At 41.7% G+C, this 15737-nt stretch overlaps 1 protein-coding gene across 2 annotated transcripts in view; it reads right to left on the bottom strand.

Annotated features, from left to right (window-relative positions):
- Positions 1 to 15737, bottom strand: part of F5 (coagulation factor V) — a 69085-nt gene that overhangs the window by 28770 nt on the left and 24578 nt on the right. For both annotated transcript variants that reach the window (XM_040738158.1, XM_040738157.1), the window contains exons 4-11: positions 14977 to 15189; positions 12115 to 12258; positions 8778 to 8999; positions 7172 to 7337; positions 5826 to 6003; positions 4198 to 4297; positions 3645 to 3856; positions 1658 to 1808 (exon numbers count right to left, since the gene is read on the bottom strand). In XM_040738158.1, the coding sequence (XP_040594092.1) occupies positions 1658 to 1808; positions 3645 to 3856; positions 4198 to 4297; positions 5826 to 6003; positions 7172 to 7337; positions 8778 to 8999; positions 12115 to 12258; positions 14977 to 15189 (1386 nt within the window). The remainder of the gene's footprint in view (positions 1 to 1657; positions 1809 to 3644; positions 3857 to 4197; positions 4298 to 5825; positions 6004 to 7171; positions 7338 to 8777; positions 9000 to 12114; positions 12259 to 14976; positions 15190 to 15737) is intronic.

The following is a 15737-nucleotide window of genomic DNA, read 5'->3' on the forward strand; positions in this document are numbered from 1 at the left end:
AGAGAGAGAGAGAGAGAGAGAGAGAGAGAGAGAGAGAGAGAGAGAGAGAGAGAGAGAGAGAGAGAGAGAGAGAGAGAGAGAGAGAGAGAGAGAGAGAGAGAGAGAGAGAATCAGTCTAAAAGAGAAACAGCTCACACAAAGGTTATCTCAGAACTTGGGATCACAGACCTTTAATCCCAGCACAGGGAGGTGGAGATAGGAGTGATATGGCAGGACAGAGAGGAATATAAGGTGGGAGGAGACAGGAGGGCACACAGTGAGAGCATTCAGTCTGCACATTCGGTCTGCGCATTCAGTCTGAGGTTTCGTAGAGACAGCAGTCAGTCTGAGGATGCAGTCTGAGGACAGGATCACCCCTTTGGTCTGTACATCGGTAGGGGTAAAAACTCTAGTGGCTGGCCACTCTGCTTCTGTGATCCTTCAGCTTTCGCCCCCTGATAGTTAACTCTGAGTTTTTATTATTAAGATGCATTAGAACTTGTGCTTCAAATGATGTTATCTCTAGGGAAGTGCCTTTTTTTCTGAAGTCAATATACCTAAGTTTTTTTAAAATATAAAAATATATTACTGACATGGTAAGCAAGCTTGTTTCTAATTTAAATATATAATAAAAAGTGCTTAAAAAAGAATAATTTGCATCCCACAGATGAAACGCTGTCCAAATTCAATGATCCAGAAATCTTTGAACATTAACATAAAAAATATATATTATTTTTGAAAAAGGGAGCTTATTAGACATATTTGTCATCAAGACCTATTATCAGCAACCTACAGTTAACCTAATAGTTTCCATTGAAATATTGAGTTATATATTTTAATTATCTTTAAAGGAACACCACTTTGGGCAACATCTTTATTTACATAAATATTGAGCATGGTAATCCAATTAAGATATGATTTATTTGAGGGCACAAACCTGTATCCCCAGGTTACCACTGTGACCACAGTCCTAGTTCATATGGTGTTTGGTACTAATAAACAAATTGCAGTCACTATGTTGCTGAAAGTGTGCGTTCTTAGTTTCTGTATCATTCCAGATGCTTTTCTAAATGGTCTAATATTATGGACACTGGCTACAAACAGCTATGAGTGAAATGTAGAATGTAGGTAGATTCCATTGACGTGTGCTTTAAGGATCGAATACACAGTGTACTGCAAAGGCAGTAATAAAGCTAATCTCATTTTTCTACTGCACTTAAAAATTATAATATCTTATATTGTGAGACCCTGTCTCAAAACAACAATGAAAAGATAGAATCTGAAGTACAGTGAGCTGGGTAAACATTATTCTAATTAATTTTCAACTTACCAGAAAATTTAATGTAAGTTACCCACATGTGATTTTTATTGAGCAGCACTGGTCTAGAGCTGTAGGTCTAGAGCTATCACAGACCCATTGCTGAAAGGAAATTATATAAAGACAGCTGAATGTGGCACCTGTCGGTCCTAAGGCTCTGTGAACAGACCCTGGGAAAGTCACCTGCATGGAAGTGATTATTCCTATGCCACCCTGTAAACAGATTTCTAGGGAGAATGTTATTTTTGCCTTTGGGTGAAGACATACTGTGACCAGCAGAGTGAAAAAGACAGAAACGGGGAAGACATACTGTGGCCATCAGAGTGAAAAAGACAGATAGAAACGGGGGCTCTGACTTACTGCTCATGATATTTGATTCATAAAACTTGGGATCATCACGTTTCACCTCCTCAGGGTTTTCACAAAACTTGTTGATGTTATCCTCAATGTACCAGCTCTTGTTCTCATCGAACACAGCGAACACAGCCTGCTGCTCGATGTCTGCTGCCCTCTGGAGGGCGGAAGGGCAGTGATTAAAGCTCTAGTTGGCTGCCTATGTCCCCATTGCCATTGAGTTCAGAGAAGCCACATGTCAGAGGTTCCTATGAGAGCCCATGATGTACCAAACAGTTGTCAGAGATAAAGCTAATACAAGAAAGCAAACAAAAGGGATCAGAGAACTCAGTCAAAAATACCTAGGGGAGAAATGTTATCCCTGCGCAGCACCTGTAAGTTAGTGCTTATCTGTAATTGAGCACTTTTCAAAATGAATAACTGAATGTATTCCAAATGGTGAAAAGGATAATCAGGAGCCTATAGCAGGAAAGCCTCATGCCCGTCCTGTCCTCTGTCCTTTACTACATCAATAAATCAGGATCTTGTAAATGTTCTGAGTTTTCTAGACATCCACCTGTTTTGGAGAAGACCTCTTTCACCATTATTTAGCCTAATGGTAATTTTAGGTGAATAATATGAGACTATTCATTTTCAGTGAAGATAAACTCAGCATGCTGGGGATGTAGTTCAGTTGGTGAAGTGTTTTCCTAGCATGTATAAAGCCCTGAGTTCAATCCCTAGCGCTGCATATACCTGGTGTGGTGGCATATGTATGTCTCTAATGTCAGCACTTGAGAGGCACTGAAGTTCAAGGCTATCCCAGGTTGCACAATCTGGTTGAGGCCTGCCTGAACTACAAGGGAAAACTCTTTCAAAACAAAAGTAAACAAATAAGCAGCAAAAACCAAACAAGGGGTCAGACTGGAGAGATGGTTCAGTGATTAAGAGCACTGGTTGAAGACCTGGGCTCAATTCCCATCACCCACATGCCAGCTTATAGCCATCTGTAACTACAGTACCAGGGGATTTAACACCTTCTTCGGGCCTTTATGGGCACCAGGTATACACAGTACAAAGACATGCATGCAAGCAAAACACCCATACATATAAAATAAAAATAAAAATTTGGGAAGAAAAGACAAATTTCAAAAGTCCAAGGCCATTCTAGACCTTTGTGAGTTTGAGGCCAAGCTAGGCCACATGAGAACATGTCTCAAAATAAAACAAACTCAGAAATCCAGTCTCTTAATTACATTCTTTGATGCAACTTAGTTTTACCAAAGAAAAACTTTTAACAGACTCTAACTTCACCAAAAACTACAGCTCCAGCAGTGTGGTGATGGCGCAAGTCTTTAATCCTAGCACTTAGAAGGCAGAGTCAGGTGAATCTCTGCAAGTTCAAAGCCAGTCTGGTCTACAGGGAGAGTTCTAGGACAGCCAGGGCTAATCAGAGAAATGCTGTCTCATAAAACAAAACAAAATAAAAAACAACAACAAAAAACAGCCAGTCATGCAAACAAACAAACAGACAAACAGAAAACCATGGCTCCAAATGTCCTTGCTCTAAGTACCTCCCCTCTCCTGTCTCTGTTGCATGCCTCTGAAAACAGCAAAGATGGATGCTGAGTTTGTACTGCATTCCTATGCCACCCTGTAGTAAACAGTTTTCTAGGGAGAATGTTATTACTTATTTGCTTAGAGGAAAGAATTAAAGGATCTCGACTGACTTCTTCATCACACAGGCAATACCAAAAGGCCTGGGGTTTGAAACTAAAATAAAATCCAGTATCTCAACTGGGGATACATTTTCTGCATTGAAACTCCAAAGGAAAAGAGAAAAAACAACAATGTAAAAGATTATCCTCCATGATAAATATTATAACACCGCTGCTAAAGAAGACTGATGTTTGGTGTATTTTATCAGGAAAAACTCTGGTGTCCAGCAGGGAGACCTAATCTGCTCCAGCCAGGAGAAATCCCTATTGTAAAGTTGACATTAAGGATGAAATACCTGTATGCCTCTCTGGTCCAGGGACCTGCTTTTACAGATTAGAAGTAGACCTATTAGCCCAGAGGCAAGGTCTCTGGTGATGTCCACATCACTGTAGTAAGGCCTTGTTAGGCACTGGGCGTCATTTTCTGTGGGTTCATCAAACTCTAGAATGTTCCATTTGTAAGTGTAGGTTTCCCCTGGTTGAACTGGTCTGATCATGGTGTGACTGCCTGAAAGAAAATACACACTATCAATTTTTAGGGAAATTATTTCATTATTTAGAGTAATTAATATCAGGAAAGAAAAACTCTTTTTGTATTAAACTCTTGACTATAGACTGCATGTAGCTGTTCAATATTTTTCCACTAGATGCCGCCAACGACACTCAGAAAGGTATTGCATTTGTAACTGTTAAAGTGAGAGAGGGTTGTCTTGGATTTTTAGGGATTTCCCCCTCCATGAGTATTATTGACTGTATTTGTCATAACCACTGAGCAAATAAGACAAGAGAAAACTATGGAGGTCCCTCAGAGATCAGCAGCCTCATTCAGTAGAAGTGAAAGGTTCCCACCTGGGGTGGAGGAAGAGTTGCCTTCGTCTTCGTAAGGAGAGAATGTCACCCCATGAGGGTAAATGCTATAGGGTCGGCTGGCCATATTTTTGAACACGATCTACAAAGTTAAGTCATATTCATTATTTCAGTATTTAAGGTCACTCATGAGAACTTTTAGATGGTAGCTTTGCACACTTACCTCTTGTGTGTGTAAGGTATGCGTGTGCCATGCAGGCGTGCATGTATGCAAGCAGTGGGAGAATCAGCTCTGCTTCTCTGAGCAGCAGACAAATAGGAGTTTGTCCGTGGAGGGCAGCTTAGGAGAAGTCACAATTCCCTCAAATCACATTACTACCCTCTCCCAAGTGGTCCCACATCTTTCCCTTATTCTTTCAGATTGGACCACATCTATTCCTTTTCTCCTCTAGACCATGATGCCTCTCTGCTTGCTCCCTGAGATCGTTGTCAATGAAGTTGTCTTCCTGAAGGGCCACAATAGCCAGATCCTGAGTCCTGAGTATTATATGCTTATGCAGAAACCTAAAGCACCACAGTGGAGCCAAATATGAGGGAAGGAAGGAAAAATGGAAAGAAGGCTTTGTCACCTAGTTATTTTCAAATGAACAAAATAGGCTTTGCCTGGGGCATGGTTTTCATAGAAGTCCTAATTTGCCTGTAATAATCATCATCATCATCATAATAATTTGCCTAATAGCCTTAGTCTCATTTTCTACATGGGTTTCTGACAAAGCCTTCAAATCAACCTTAATCTGTAGATTATCTACATCCTAGAGTCTCGCTGAAGATTTTAGTCTTCATTTGTCTGCTGCTTGGGTCCTTACCTAGCTCTGTGATGTGATGTACCACGTAAGCAAATTGCTATTGTATTTTGTGTGTGTGTGTGTTTAAGGGCATTCATGTTATAGTGTGCATGTGAGGTCAGAAAACAACCTGTGGGAGTTGATTCTCTCCACAACAGACCCCAGGTAATGAACTCAAGTATTCAGGCTTGACATCAAATTCCTTTATGCACTGAGTCATCTTGCCTGCCCAGCACAAACAAACGCAGCTTTAGTAGAGATCAGTCATTAGAGCCGCACACTTTGACTTCCCTGAAGAGTTATTTTCTTTTTACTCTCCTGACTCGGGTGTTCACACTGATAAAGAGAAATGATATTTTCAAAAGCCACCCATCTCTGTTTTGCGACAGTTGTGGGGATCTTGTCAAGGACATGGCAAGGAATTTCTCCTGGCTCTCTACCTCAGGTGAATTGTGCTGTGTTCAAGGCAGGTAAATCTTGCTCAGGCATATTTCATTAATAGTTTGCTCTAAAAGTTAGGACTAATTTGTAGACAACCTAGGGATTCTTTCATTATGTTTAATTGTGGCCTCGTGTTCTTTGCTCCCATATTATTCTTTCCTCCTCCAATGACAGTGACTCTGCTTTATTCCCTTCTAGTTTGATTACCTGTCAAGACCCCTTGTATTATTGAGTAGGCTACAAATGAATGAAATACTTAGTAAAACTAAAAGCTGTGTTTGAATTTAAAATTTTATGAATACATTTAAAAACATTGAAAGCTGTCAACCCCTGACCCCTCGTCCGTGCTTCAATTCTTGCCTGCTTCCATGTGTCTTTGCTTACCTTGAGTGTGTCCCTGACCTGGGCTCTGATAATAGGGCCCAGAATCCCACTTTGTTTGATATTGGCATTCTCCATGCGTTTGGTGAAGGTTTCCTCCTCGTACTGCCTGTAAATAACTTTCTTATACTGTTTTCCAATTTGGTTTGAGAAATTGTCCAAGTGCAAAGACCTGTATTTCCTTAAGGTGAAATGAAATAATAAAACAAAAGTTAAACTACTTCAAGTAGAGTCCAGTACGATGTGCAGGATGGGATCGAGGGCTTGTATGCAAGCTCTGCTTTGGCGTTAGCTAAAATGCTACTTCTGGGATCATTCTCAGTGTAGTTTACAACATCCTGATGTCTTCTATGTAGCCGGAAACTAGCAGTCAAGAGTCATCTCCTCCACCACTGAGTAAATCACAGTTACCCGATGAGAAACAGTATACTGACAGAGAATGTCTGCACCTTCCTGTTTTTTCTTTTTCCTCCCTCTCTCCCTCCCTCCCTCCCTCCCTCCCTCCCTCCCTCCCTCCCTCCCTCCCTCCCTCCCTTCCTCCCTTCCTCCTTTCCTTCCTTCCTTTCTTCTCTCTTGTTTGATTCATAGTATTCCATTGCAATAATGTGATATAACTTGATACTCTTTTCCAATTGATGAACCTTTGGAATTGATTCTAATTTTTTATTACTATTAGCAGTGCAGCAGTGAATACCCCACTCACACAGCTCTCAACCTGTGAACAAGAATACCCTTGTACAATTAAATTCCAAGAGCATGGTGTTGGGGGAAAGGGTATAGGTTCTTACAATTCTAACATAGTTTGTCAAGTTATCCCCCAGAATGGATAACTTGACAGATAACACACTGGGCCACCACAATGTGCAATAGGTTTTGTTTCTACTGCCTTAGCAACATATGGTGTAACATGAACCTGCCAGTCCGATAGGTGCAGAAGAGCATCCCAGTGAAATTTCACTCTCATTGTCCTTATTATGATGGCATATGAAGAGCTACTGGAACTTCCAATTTTATTTTTCTTGCATCTTCTCTCAGGTATGAGCATAGAAGAGCAGTACTGAGCTTGCAGAAATCGTGTGAAGCCCTTGGCAGACATCTGCTACAAGACAGTGGCAGCGAGCATTCAATGAGTTCCAGCTGCCGCTGTTCTTGTTATTACCATTGGGCCACATTCCTATGGTGAATTAGGTGTAGTTAAATGTTCATGAGGATAAGAATGTCTAGGTGGAAACCAATACACATGTTCCTTGAGGGCTGGCCACTCATGACTTCAGATTTCAGCCTCACACGCTAGGGACCCTGAAGAACATGTTTCTAATCTTTGCGTGGTCGCCCGGACCCCAACTCACTTGTCCATGTTTGCAGGTATTACAGGTGCATAGTTCCAGATGACTTCCTCTGCGGCAATGAAGTACTCCCACCTCTTCATGTGGCGCCTCTGCTCTCGAGTGAGTGTCTTGGGATTCCTGGTTTTCTTTGGGCAGTTTTTAATGTCAATGTATGCCTGCATCCCAGCTGAATTAAGATATAAAAGAATTTAAGAGAAAATTTCATCACAATGTGTATTTGGATGGGATTAAACAAATTAATGGGAGACAATAACAGCAAAGCAATGTTCAGACAATTTTTAGCCATTTGGGCCTAGCACTCTTTTAATGGGCCTCAGAGGAGGCAAGAGTAGAAAGCAGGGCGAGAGGTGAGGGCTAGTGGAGGAAATGGGAAAGGTTCCCTGTTTTTCTTCTGTACCAGGAACAAACTTAAAACCCTGGGACTAGGGCTGGGGTATAGCTCTATGGTCAAGTGTGGCCTTAGTGTGTACACGGCCCTGGTTTTATCTTTAGTGTAACTCTCTCTCTCTCTCTCTCTCTCTCTCTCTCTCTCTCTCTCTCTCTCTCTCTCTCTCTCTCTCCTTCCTTCTCTCTCTCTTCAAAATAACTAAATAGAAAATTTTTGTTTGTTCTTGTTATTTGTCCCTTTGCTAAATGAAGAACACAATATTATATACTTGATGTGATTAGTAATAACTCCTAATACCACTTGTCCTTAATTTTGCTCTATTCCTATTAACAAATAAACCACAGTGATAGTTTATCAGTGTCATCACTTCAACATAATTTTCATTGTTCAGAAGGAAGACAAAATGATCTCATACAATACTTATTCCTCAAGTGCCTACATAACTGATGGTAACAAATGGTTTCCTATAGTAACAGAATTTGCTTAGATTTCCATCTCTATCAGCTTGAATGCTCCTCTCAACTGTCTAAAAGCAAAACCCTGTGACATCACAGTTAACTGTTTCATTTACACAGCACCACAAGACTCCTGTGAGATTGGAGAATTAACTGATGCTCTCTGAAGTGCCTATTATCCCAGTACTGGGGAGGCTGAGACAGGAGGGTTTTGTTGTGAGTTCAAGATCAGCTTAGAGACCATAGTGAGTTTCAGGCCATCTTGGGCTACAGTGTAAGACCCTCCCTCAGTAAAACAGAGAATGTATCATTTATGGTCCATTCAATACACATTAATTGCATTCTTTTCTGTGCCAGCTTTTGTGCTCATTTCACTGTACAGGACCCTATTCTCATGCTTGGCTTTGTCGGTCTTGGTAACTCCATACTTCTTCAAATTCATGAGCGTTTGCTTTGCTCTATCTAATCTCTGAGTTCCTTCCCTTAGCTACATGTGAAACACACCCAAGAACGTAACTATAGAAGCATTGATTTTCTTCCTCTTTCATGGAAGTAGAGACCTCTTCAGCTTTTTCTTTATTTTAGAAGGTCTTTGTCAATGCCTGTACTTCCTTTATCTCCAGCCAGTGGGTCATGAGTCTAAGAGCTGAGGACGGAACGGTGTCATTGGGAACCATGATGAGTGCATCTAGGTGGGGTTGACTAAGGGGTGAAGGACAAATGGAGCTGTACTTCACACAAGGTGGTCAGAAAGGTTCCTTGCCTTGATAATGCTTTGGGATGAGAGAAGAAACAATCCATTTTCCTTCTGGGCTCACAGTCATGTTTGCAGTCGTAGACGTAGCACTGACCAGCGTGATGGTGGACACCTTGTGCTGGTTCTGCTCTAGGACTTGGCCGTTGAAGTGAATAGAGAACAGCTCTGGCCCCGAACTCATTCCAATCAAATGCCAGCTGACGTGGTCATGGGCACAGACTGTTATATCTGAGAGGGAGAGACAACATCCAAACACACAGCGGCAGGGGAACAAAGAGTCACAACTCAAGTAGCAAGTAATACCCCAAAGCGGGGATAGAGCTTAGAATAGGGCCATTCCCCCAGAATTGCAAGGAAAGCTGAAGGCCTAAGGCTAGGCGGCAGCTGAGTATGTGATGAACCACCCTGGTTTGTCTAGTACCAAGAGGTCTCTTGAGACTCAGGGCTCTCAATGCATGTGTTGATAAAGTCCTGGACAAAATGGGATGACTGATCACATCACCCTAGCTTCAGCTGGAAGAAGTAACTAGCACCTCCCATAAGCCAGAATGTCAGTACCTAATCCTCTCATGAAGATAGAGGTCAAGTTCTGTCAAAGTAGAAGGAGTGTGAAATGTGTGAAATGTGCTGAGGAAATTTTCTATTGTGTCTTTACCCACATTTGAATTATTTTAGTGGCAATGGATTACTCTCTGTGTTACTGATATTCTCGCTGTAAGTGGACACCAAAAGTTTTTCATGAGCAGACTGATAACAATCGAGGAAGAAAAAACCAAGGAAAAAACTCAGCTTTTTGCTGTCTTTGTTGACACAGTGATAGAGAAAATGCTCGTTTCCTCTAGGAAAGAGTCTAGTCTTGGCTCCTACACAGATCCATGATCCTGATACAAAAGGATGGATGGTCTGGGAATTGGTTTCTCATCCATAGAGGCGCTTGTCCTTTGTGAAAGCATTGTGAACAGGGAGTTGGGGAGTAGCTAGGTGTGTGTGTTTCTGTGGGTGTGTCTATTGGCTTCAGATGCAGCTCACACGGAGTCCAGCAATGAGCATGTCTACAATAGTATTGTAACAGTGTATGTTACTCCAGAATGCTGGGGCCTTACAGGCATAAGTATTGTGTCTACTAAGGAGTTTTCTTCCCTTTTTCTTGCTCTTTTGCTTTTATTTGAAATTATTCTTCTTTTCAACTATATAATCTCTCTGTTTCACTATTTCAGCTTTGATATATTTGCATGGATTATTCTCCCTGTCAGGACACAGATAATGGGATTGTTAATTCCATTTCTGGGAACAGCATATTGCGACTACTAGTTGATAAGGACGGCACAGAGGCAGGGAAATGAATGAGGTGTGAATTCAGATCTTCCAAGGTAGATTTCAGTTAGCTCAGTCTCAGGTTTGTAAGAATCTAGGTTTGGAACAATACCCAGGACTACATGAGCCAGGCGGAAGATGATGGCATCAAATGAAATAGAATAAATGTTGAAAGCAATACCAGACCTCAACTTTTGACATTGTCTGTTTCTCTGTAAAAGAAGCCATTTGGGATATTGATACATAATGAAATTTAGAATTTCATTTTTGTTTACAGTTATTTATTGATTCTGTGTATGTGCATGGGCACAAATGCCATGACTCACATGTGGGAATCAGAGGACAGCCTGTGAAATTTGGTTCTCTGTTTCCACCATGTGGGCCCTAGGAACTGAACCCAGGTCATCAGAGCTCGAGAAAAGCACCCTTACCTGCTGAGCCATCTCAGCAGCCCCTAGAACTTTTTAATAGGGACATGCTTTCATTTTTCCAAAACTTAACATAAACATAACATATACATATATATGTTGGAGTGTGTGTGTACGTGTGTGTGTGTGTGTGTGTGTGTAGGTTTGTATATGTATATATCCTAAGGGACTGTGGATTTGAAATTTGAATGTAAATCTAGGATAAGAAGCCAAGGTTAGAATCTCCCACAGAGCAAATGAGTAGTTTCCCAGTCACCAAGGGAGCAAAGAAACAGCAAATCTAGGCTTTCTCCCTGAGTTGTTGTTACTACATCACACACACACACACACACACACACACACACACACACTGTATCATATATGTATGAATATTCTGGATTTTTCATTCTAAGTCAGTTCTACTACAAGGACATAGAAGAAGTGGTATAGGTGGTTGCTATGGCTATGGCATGTCTCTGAAAAGGCTCACAAGCCAAAAGCTTGGTTCTGTGTGGTGCATTTCATGTGGTGAAACCTTTCAAACACAGAGCCTAGTGGAAAGTGATTAGGTCACTGGAGGTATTGTCCTTGGAAGAGATTTATGTAGTCCTCATGGGTCTTTGTTAATTCTCATAAGACTAAGTCATAAAACAAGGCCATCCCATCCCTATTCTTGGCTTCTTCTATATTTAACCATTTCCCTTTTGCTTCTTTGCCCTACTATTACACAAACAAGTGGTCCCTTCCCAAAGACTGAACCTGCCAGTCTTGATTTTTCTGCTTTTAAAACTGAATTCTTTTAAAACATCTTTTTTAATTATATATAGTAGTCAACATTAAGTATTTTATTATAGCAACTTCAAATTGACTAGTACAGTGGAACTCAGTTTTTCCCTCATTTAACAGTTGGTATGACTTTACTTTTTTTTCTTGTTTTTTTCAAACCTCTATCTGCAGATGGGAAGAGAAAACCTTCTACATGCAGTTAGATATTGTTTTTCAATAGACTTTTGAACAGCTAACAACACATTTGTGTGGTAGAGCACACTCCTGTTTATCTTTACTACAAGTATCTTTATTTCCTTTTTAAAGATTTATTTATTTATGTATCATATATTCATGAATGCTCTGTCTTCATACATACAACCAGTAGGGGATTATATCCCATTGCAGATGGCTGTGAGCCACCATGTAGTTGCCGGCTACTGAACTCAGGACCTGTGGAAAAGCAGCCAGTGCTCTTAACCACTGAGCCATCTCTCCAGCCCTCTTTATTTCATTCTTTCTGTTGACCTATTCCTATTAGAGTGTGACTTCGTACTTGAATAGAAGTGATATGCTCAGATGCTACATCTAACAAGGCCGTAACAAACAAGGCTCCTTGTTACCTTCTGATTTATCTGTTGTACTTCCTGGGTAAGACAAAAAAAAAAAAAAAAGAAGCTGAGGATGAAAAAAGCCATGGGAGTCACTGAATCATTGCACAGAGTGTGCTAATTTGCCACTAGGCATTGGAAACCAGTGCATGTGGTATGTGTATGGGTAAGCTATCTTACAGAAATAGTGGGACCAAGGGACTGGCGACACGGTCTTTGCTGAACAGTGCATGGCCCCTGTATTACCTGGCATCGTCCTATTCACATATCCATTGACTGTGTACATCAGGGATGGCGATTGGCTCCAGCTCTTGCTTTCATCAAACACAGCAAACAGCAGTACATGTTGCTTGTCAAACATCTTCTGTGTCCCGTCCTCGGTTAGCGTGCCTGAGAGAGAAGAGACATGCTTTTACTACTTTCTGGATTATAGGGTACCTTTAGTGTTTCCACACACCCTGTATTTGGGGCCAGAAATAAGTAATGATGATATAAACTTTTATCATACATTCCCAGGCAGGTCTTATGATGTATTCCTATAATTTCAGTACTCAGGAAGCTGAAGCAGGAAGATCATGAGTTCAAGGCCAACCTGGATTATACAGGGAGTTCAAGTCCATTCTGGACTATGTAGTAAATGTCTACCCCCCCCCCAAAAAAAACCCAAACTCCCCTCCCCTGCCCTTCGCTGCCCGTGGTGGGTGGGAGAGCTGACCCTGAGGTCATGAGAGTGGGAGATCTGAGCCCGCCCTTCTCCGATTGCAGAGCGTGGCCCCTGCATCTCCCCTGTGCAACACAGTAGCGCCTGGTCCTGGTGGCATAGGTACAGGTGAGCTGACCATGAGGATGTGGGAGTGGGAGAGCTGGCCCCACCCCTTCCTTGCTGCTTGCTGTATAGGGTGAGCCAGCCAGGGACGTGTTGGAGAGCTCACCCTGGTTATGAGGACAAGGAAGAGCTGGTGGGCTGACCAACCCGGCAACCACCCAGGCCCAGAACCAGGGATATGAGTTGGCCCATCCCAACATCCACACCATCTGTGATCTGCTAGAGCATTTGAAGGGTCTGGCCCTGCAGATCCAAAGCTGCAGGATCTCCATGACACAGGGCAACAGCGGGATGTCCAGGAGGAGTCCAGCAGGATGTCCAGGAGGGTCTAACAGAAGCCAGAGGCCTGGAACCAGACCAGTGGCTCATTGCAGCGAATACTTGAAAGTAAAGATGTATGGACTAGAGGGTGTACTATGTGACTCACTGTCACACTGTGGCTTCCATGATGAGATTTTTCTTTCCTTTTACACTTTATTGTGTTTTGGTTTTGTGGGGAGGTTTCAGTGGCAGAGGGTGGATGTGAAGGGATGGGGAGATGAATGGGATCGGGATGTGAGATATGAAATCCACAAAAAATCAATTAAAAGTTTTAAAAAGGATATTTACATGAAATAAATTGACAATTGTTCACTTGGGGGGAAAGAGCAAAAACGAAACATCATCAACAATGAAAAACAGCCATTATTCCCATCTTCTAGACCAGAACATGCACCTTGTCTCAGATGGTACAACACAACACCCCATGTTGAATACGCTTCCTTGTTTATGCATAAATGGGACACTCAACTAGAGAAATGCTTGTGTCAAGATAAACCCATCCTTATATGAGTAAAAACAGTGATAAAATGAAAATGACTTTTATAAGATTAACAGCTTTTTCTATGTAATTACAATATCTTTATATCCCAGGAAATTAAAAATATATTTTTATGATGAAGAAATAGCTGGGTATAAATGGCACTATCCCCATGATGCAGTTTGCTGTGTTTCTTTGACTGAGTCAGTGAAAGATGGGTTGAGTCTCTTGGAGTAAGAGAAGGAGAAGAGAAAGTCAAGTGCGTTTCTGAGACGCATAGCTAATGGAGTTCCTCACGGTCAGAACATGGTCAAAAGAAAGGCACATGGTGAACAGTGCCTTGGGGAACTGTGAGAGAGGCTCCACAAAGGCAGACGGCCTTTTACCTCAAGTACATTTTGTTCCCTGGATTGTTCCCAGATGTATTTTGTGCCTCCTGTGTTAAACATTTACGTGCAATTTCATGTTTATTCTTGTTGGATGTCAGAACATAGCTATAGAACCCAATAGTGAAAGGATGTGCTCAGTGCTGTCTTCGTGTACCTTGAATATGGATATAGCCTTCTGCCTTGCTTTTGTGCTTTCCCAGATGCAATCTACGGTACGTGCCAGGCAATGGCGTTTAAACTGGTCAGTCCTGAGAAAGTTCTGGGAAAGGGCTACTGTCAATATTTAGTATGTGCTTACTGGAGTTTATTTACATGTTTTTCTGAACTCAAACAACCTTCCTTGGATCACTTCTTTCTTCATTTCATCTGTGTATAACAGTACACTGAAAATGACATAAAACTGTCTATAGCATTAGGCTGTAGTCTGCCCCATTCCTTAAGGTCCTCAAATCCCAGGTCTCAAAGACACACATCTATATAGATCAGCAACTTAACACTCATGGAATCTGTGGACTATACCTAAAGTGTTTAACTTGTTTATAAGAAGGCAAGCTGAGCTGGCAAAGGGGGTTCACACCTGTAATCCTACCCCTTGGGAAGCTAAGGGAGAAATAGCACTATGAGTTCAAGGCCCTGTCCACTAAAATAATAAAAGACCAGCCAACCAACTAACCAACCCACCCATCATCAACCAAATAACAAAGAAAGAGTTGGATTACACATTCTTACAAACAAAATCACCAAAAGAAACCTCAGCTATGTCAGTTGTACCAGCCATTGTCCTTTCCAGGAACTCTCTCAGTGAGTAGGGTCCTTCACACTTTGAAATAAATAGACTTGTCATGCAAACATGCAGTCACAATGTAAGAACAGACTTGAAGGCAGTTGCCATGACTAAGAAGAAGGGAGGTTTTAGAAGAAACAGGAAAAGCCATTTCCAGGTGCCATTTTCCCTCATTAAAGATCTGGTCTCTACTGCTTCTCCTGCCTCAACTGTAAGAAGATGCCAAGCTTCTCCCAAGCCTCTCCCCAGTATAATCCCTCAGCCACCCCAGTGTCTTTGCTGTGGATAAATCTGGTGTTATTCCTTTTACCTTTTTTACAGATAAGCAGAGGTCCGATCAGTCCTGAGTTGAAATCCTGGGTCAGGTTTTCATAGGAGTAGTAGATGTGGGTGAGACATGGAGGGTCATCTGGTGTGGGCCCACTGTCCTCACTGATGACCCACTGGTAGGTGTACTCTCCTCCAGGGTCTACAGCATCATCCATCTTCTCCACCGGGAATGTGTGGTCAAGGTAAGAAGCCCCTGGAGAAGTAATAGTTACAAAGATATCTGGGGTTTTCCATCACTCTTAGATGAGCTCTCTGCAAATTACCTGCATTTCACAGCAACTTTCATACTCGAAGTCACATACACCTATCCCTACATGTACACAATACCATGATAACCTGAAGAACACTTGCTACTAGTAAAAGATCAGTTAAGACTGACCAAGTTTTCAGGGTATTGGAATGACTCATTATATGTACTCCGAGACTCAAGTCACATTTCATCAGTAAGCTACCTCATAATATGAGAATCAGTAAGCTTTCTTCCGAGTCCTTCATGAGACATACTAGCTTGCTGCTAACATGGGATGTGTGTACCTTACATATTGTTTTGTTTGGCACTTAAAACATATCTTATTTTTACTGCAATCATCCTCGCTGCCACCCCCTTTTTTCTGTCTCTTCGTTGCTCCTTGCGATTGGACCATTCCAACTCTTCTCCACCTCACGGTCTCAGCATCTAGCTCCTGTATGCAGTCTATTCCTTGGGCATATGAAACCAGTCTGTCCCAGAAGTGAAGATAC

Source organism: Mesocricetus auratus, unplaced genomic scaffold, assembly GCF_017639785.1.
Source record: "Mesocricetus auratus isolate SY011 unplaced genomic scaffold, BCM_Maur_2.0 Super-Scaffold_100676, whole genome shotgun sequence".
Lineage (NCBI taxonomy): Eukaryota > Metazoa > Chordata > Mammalia > Rodentia > Cricetidae > Mesocricetus > Mesocricetus auratus.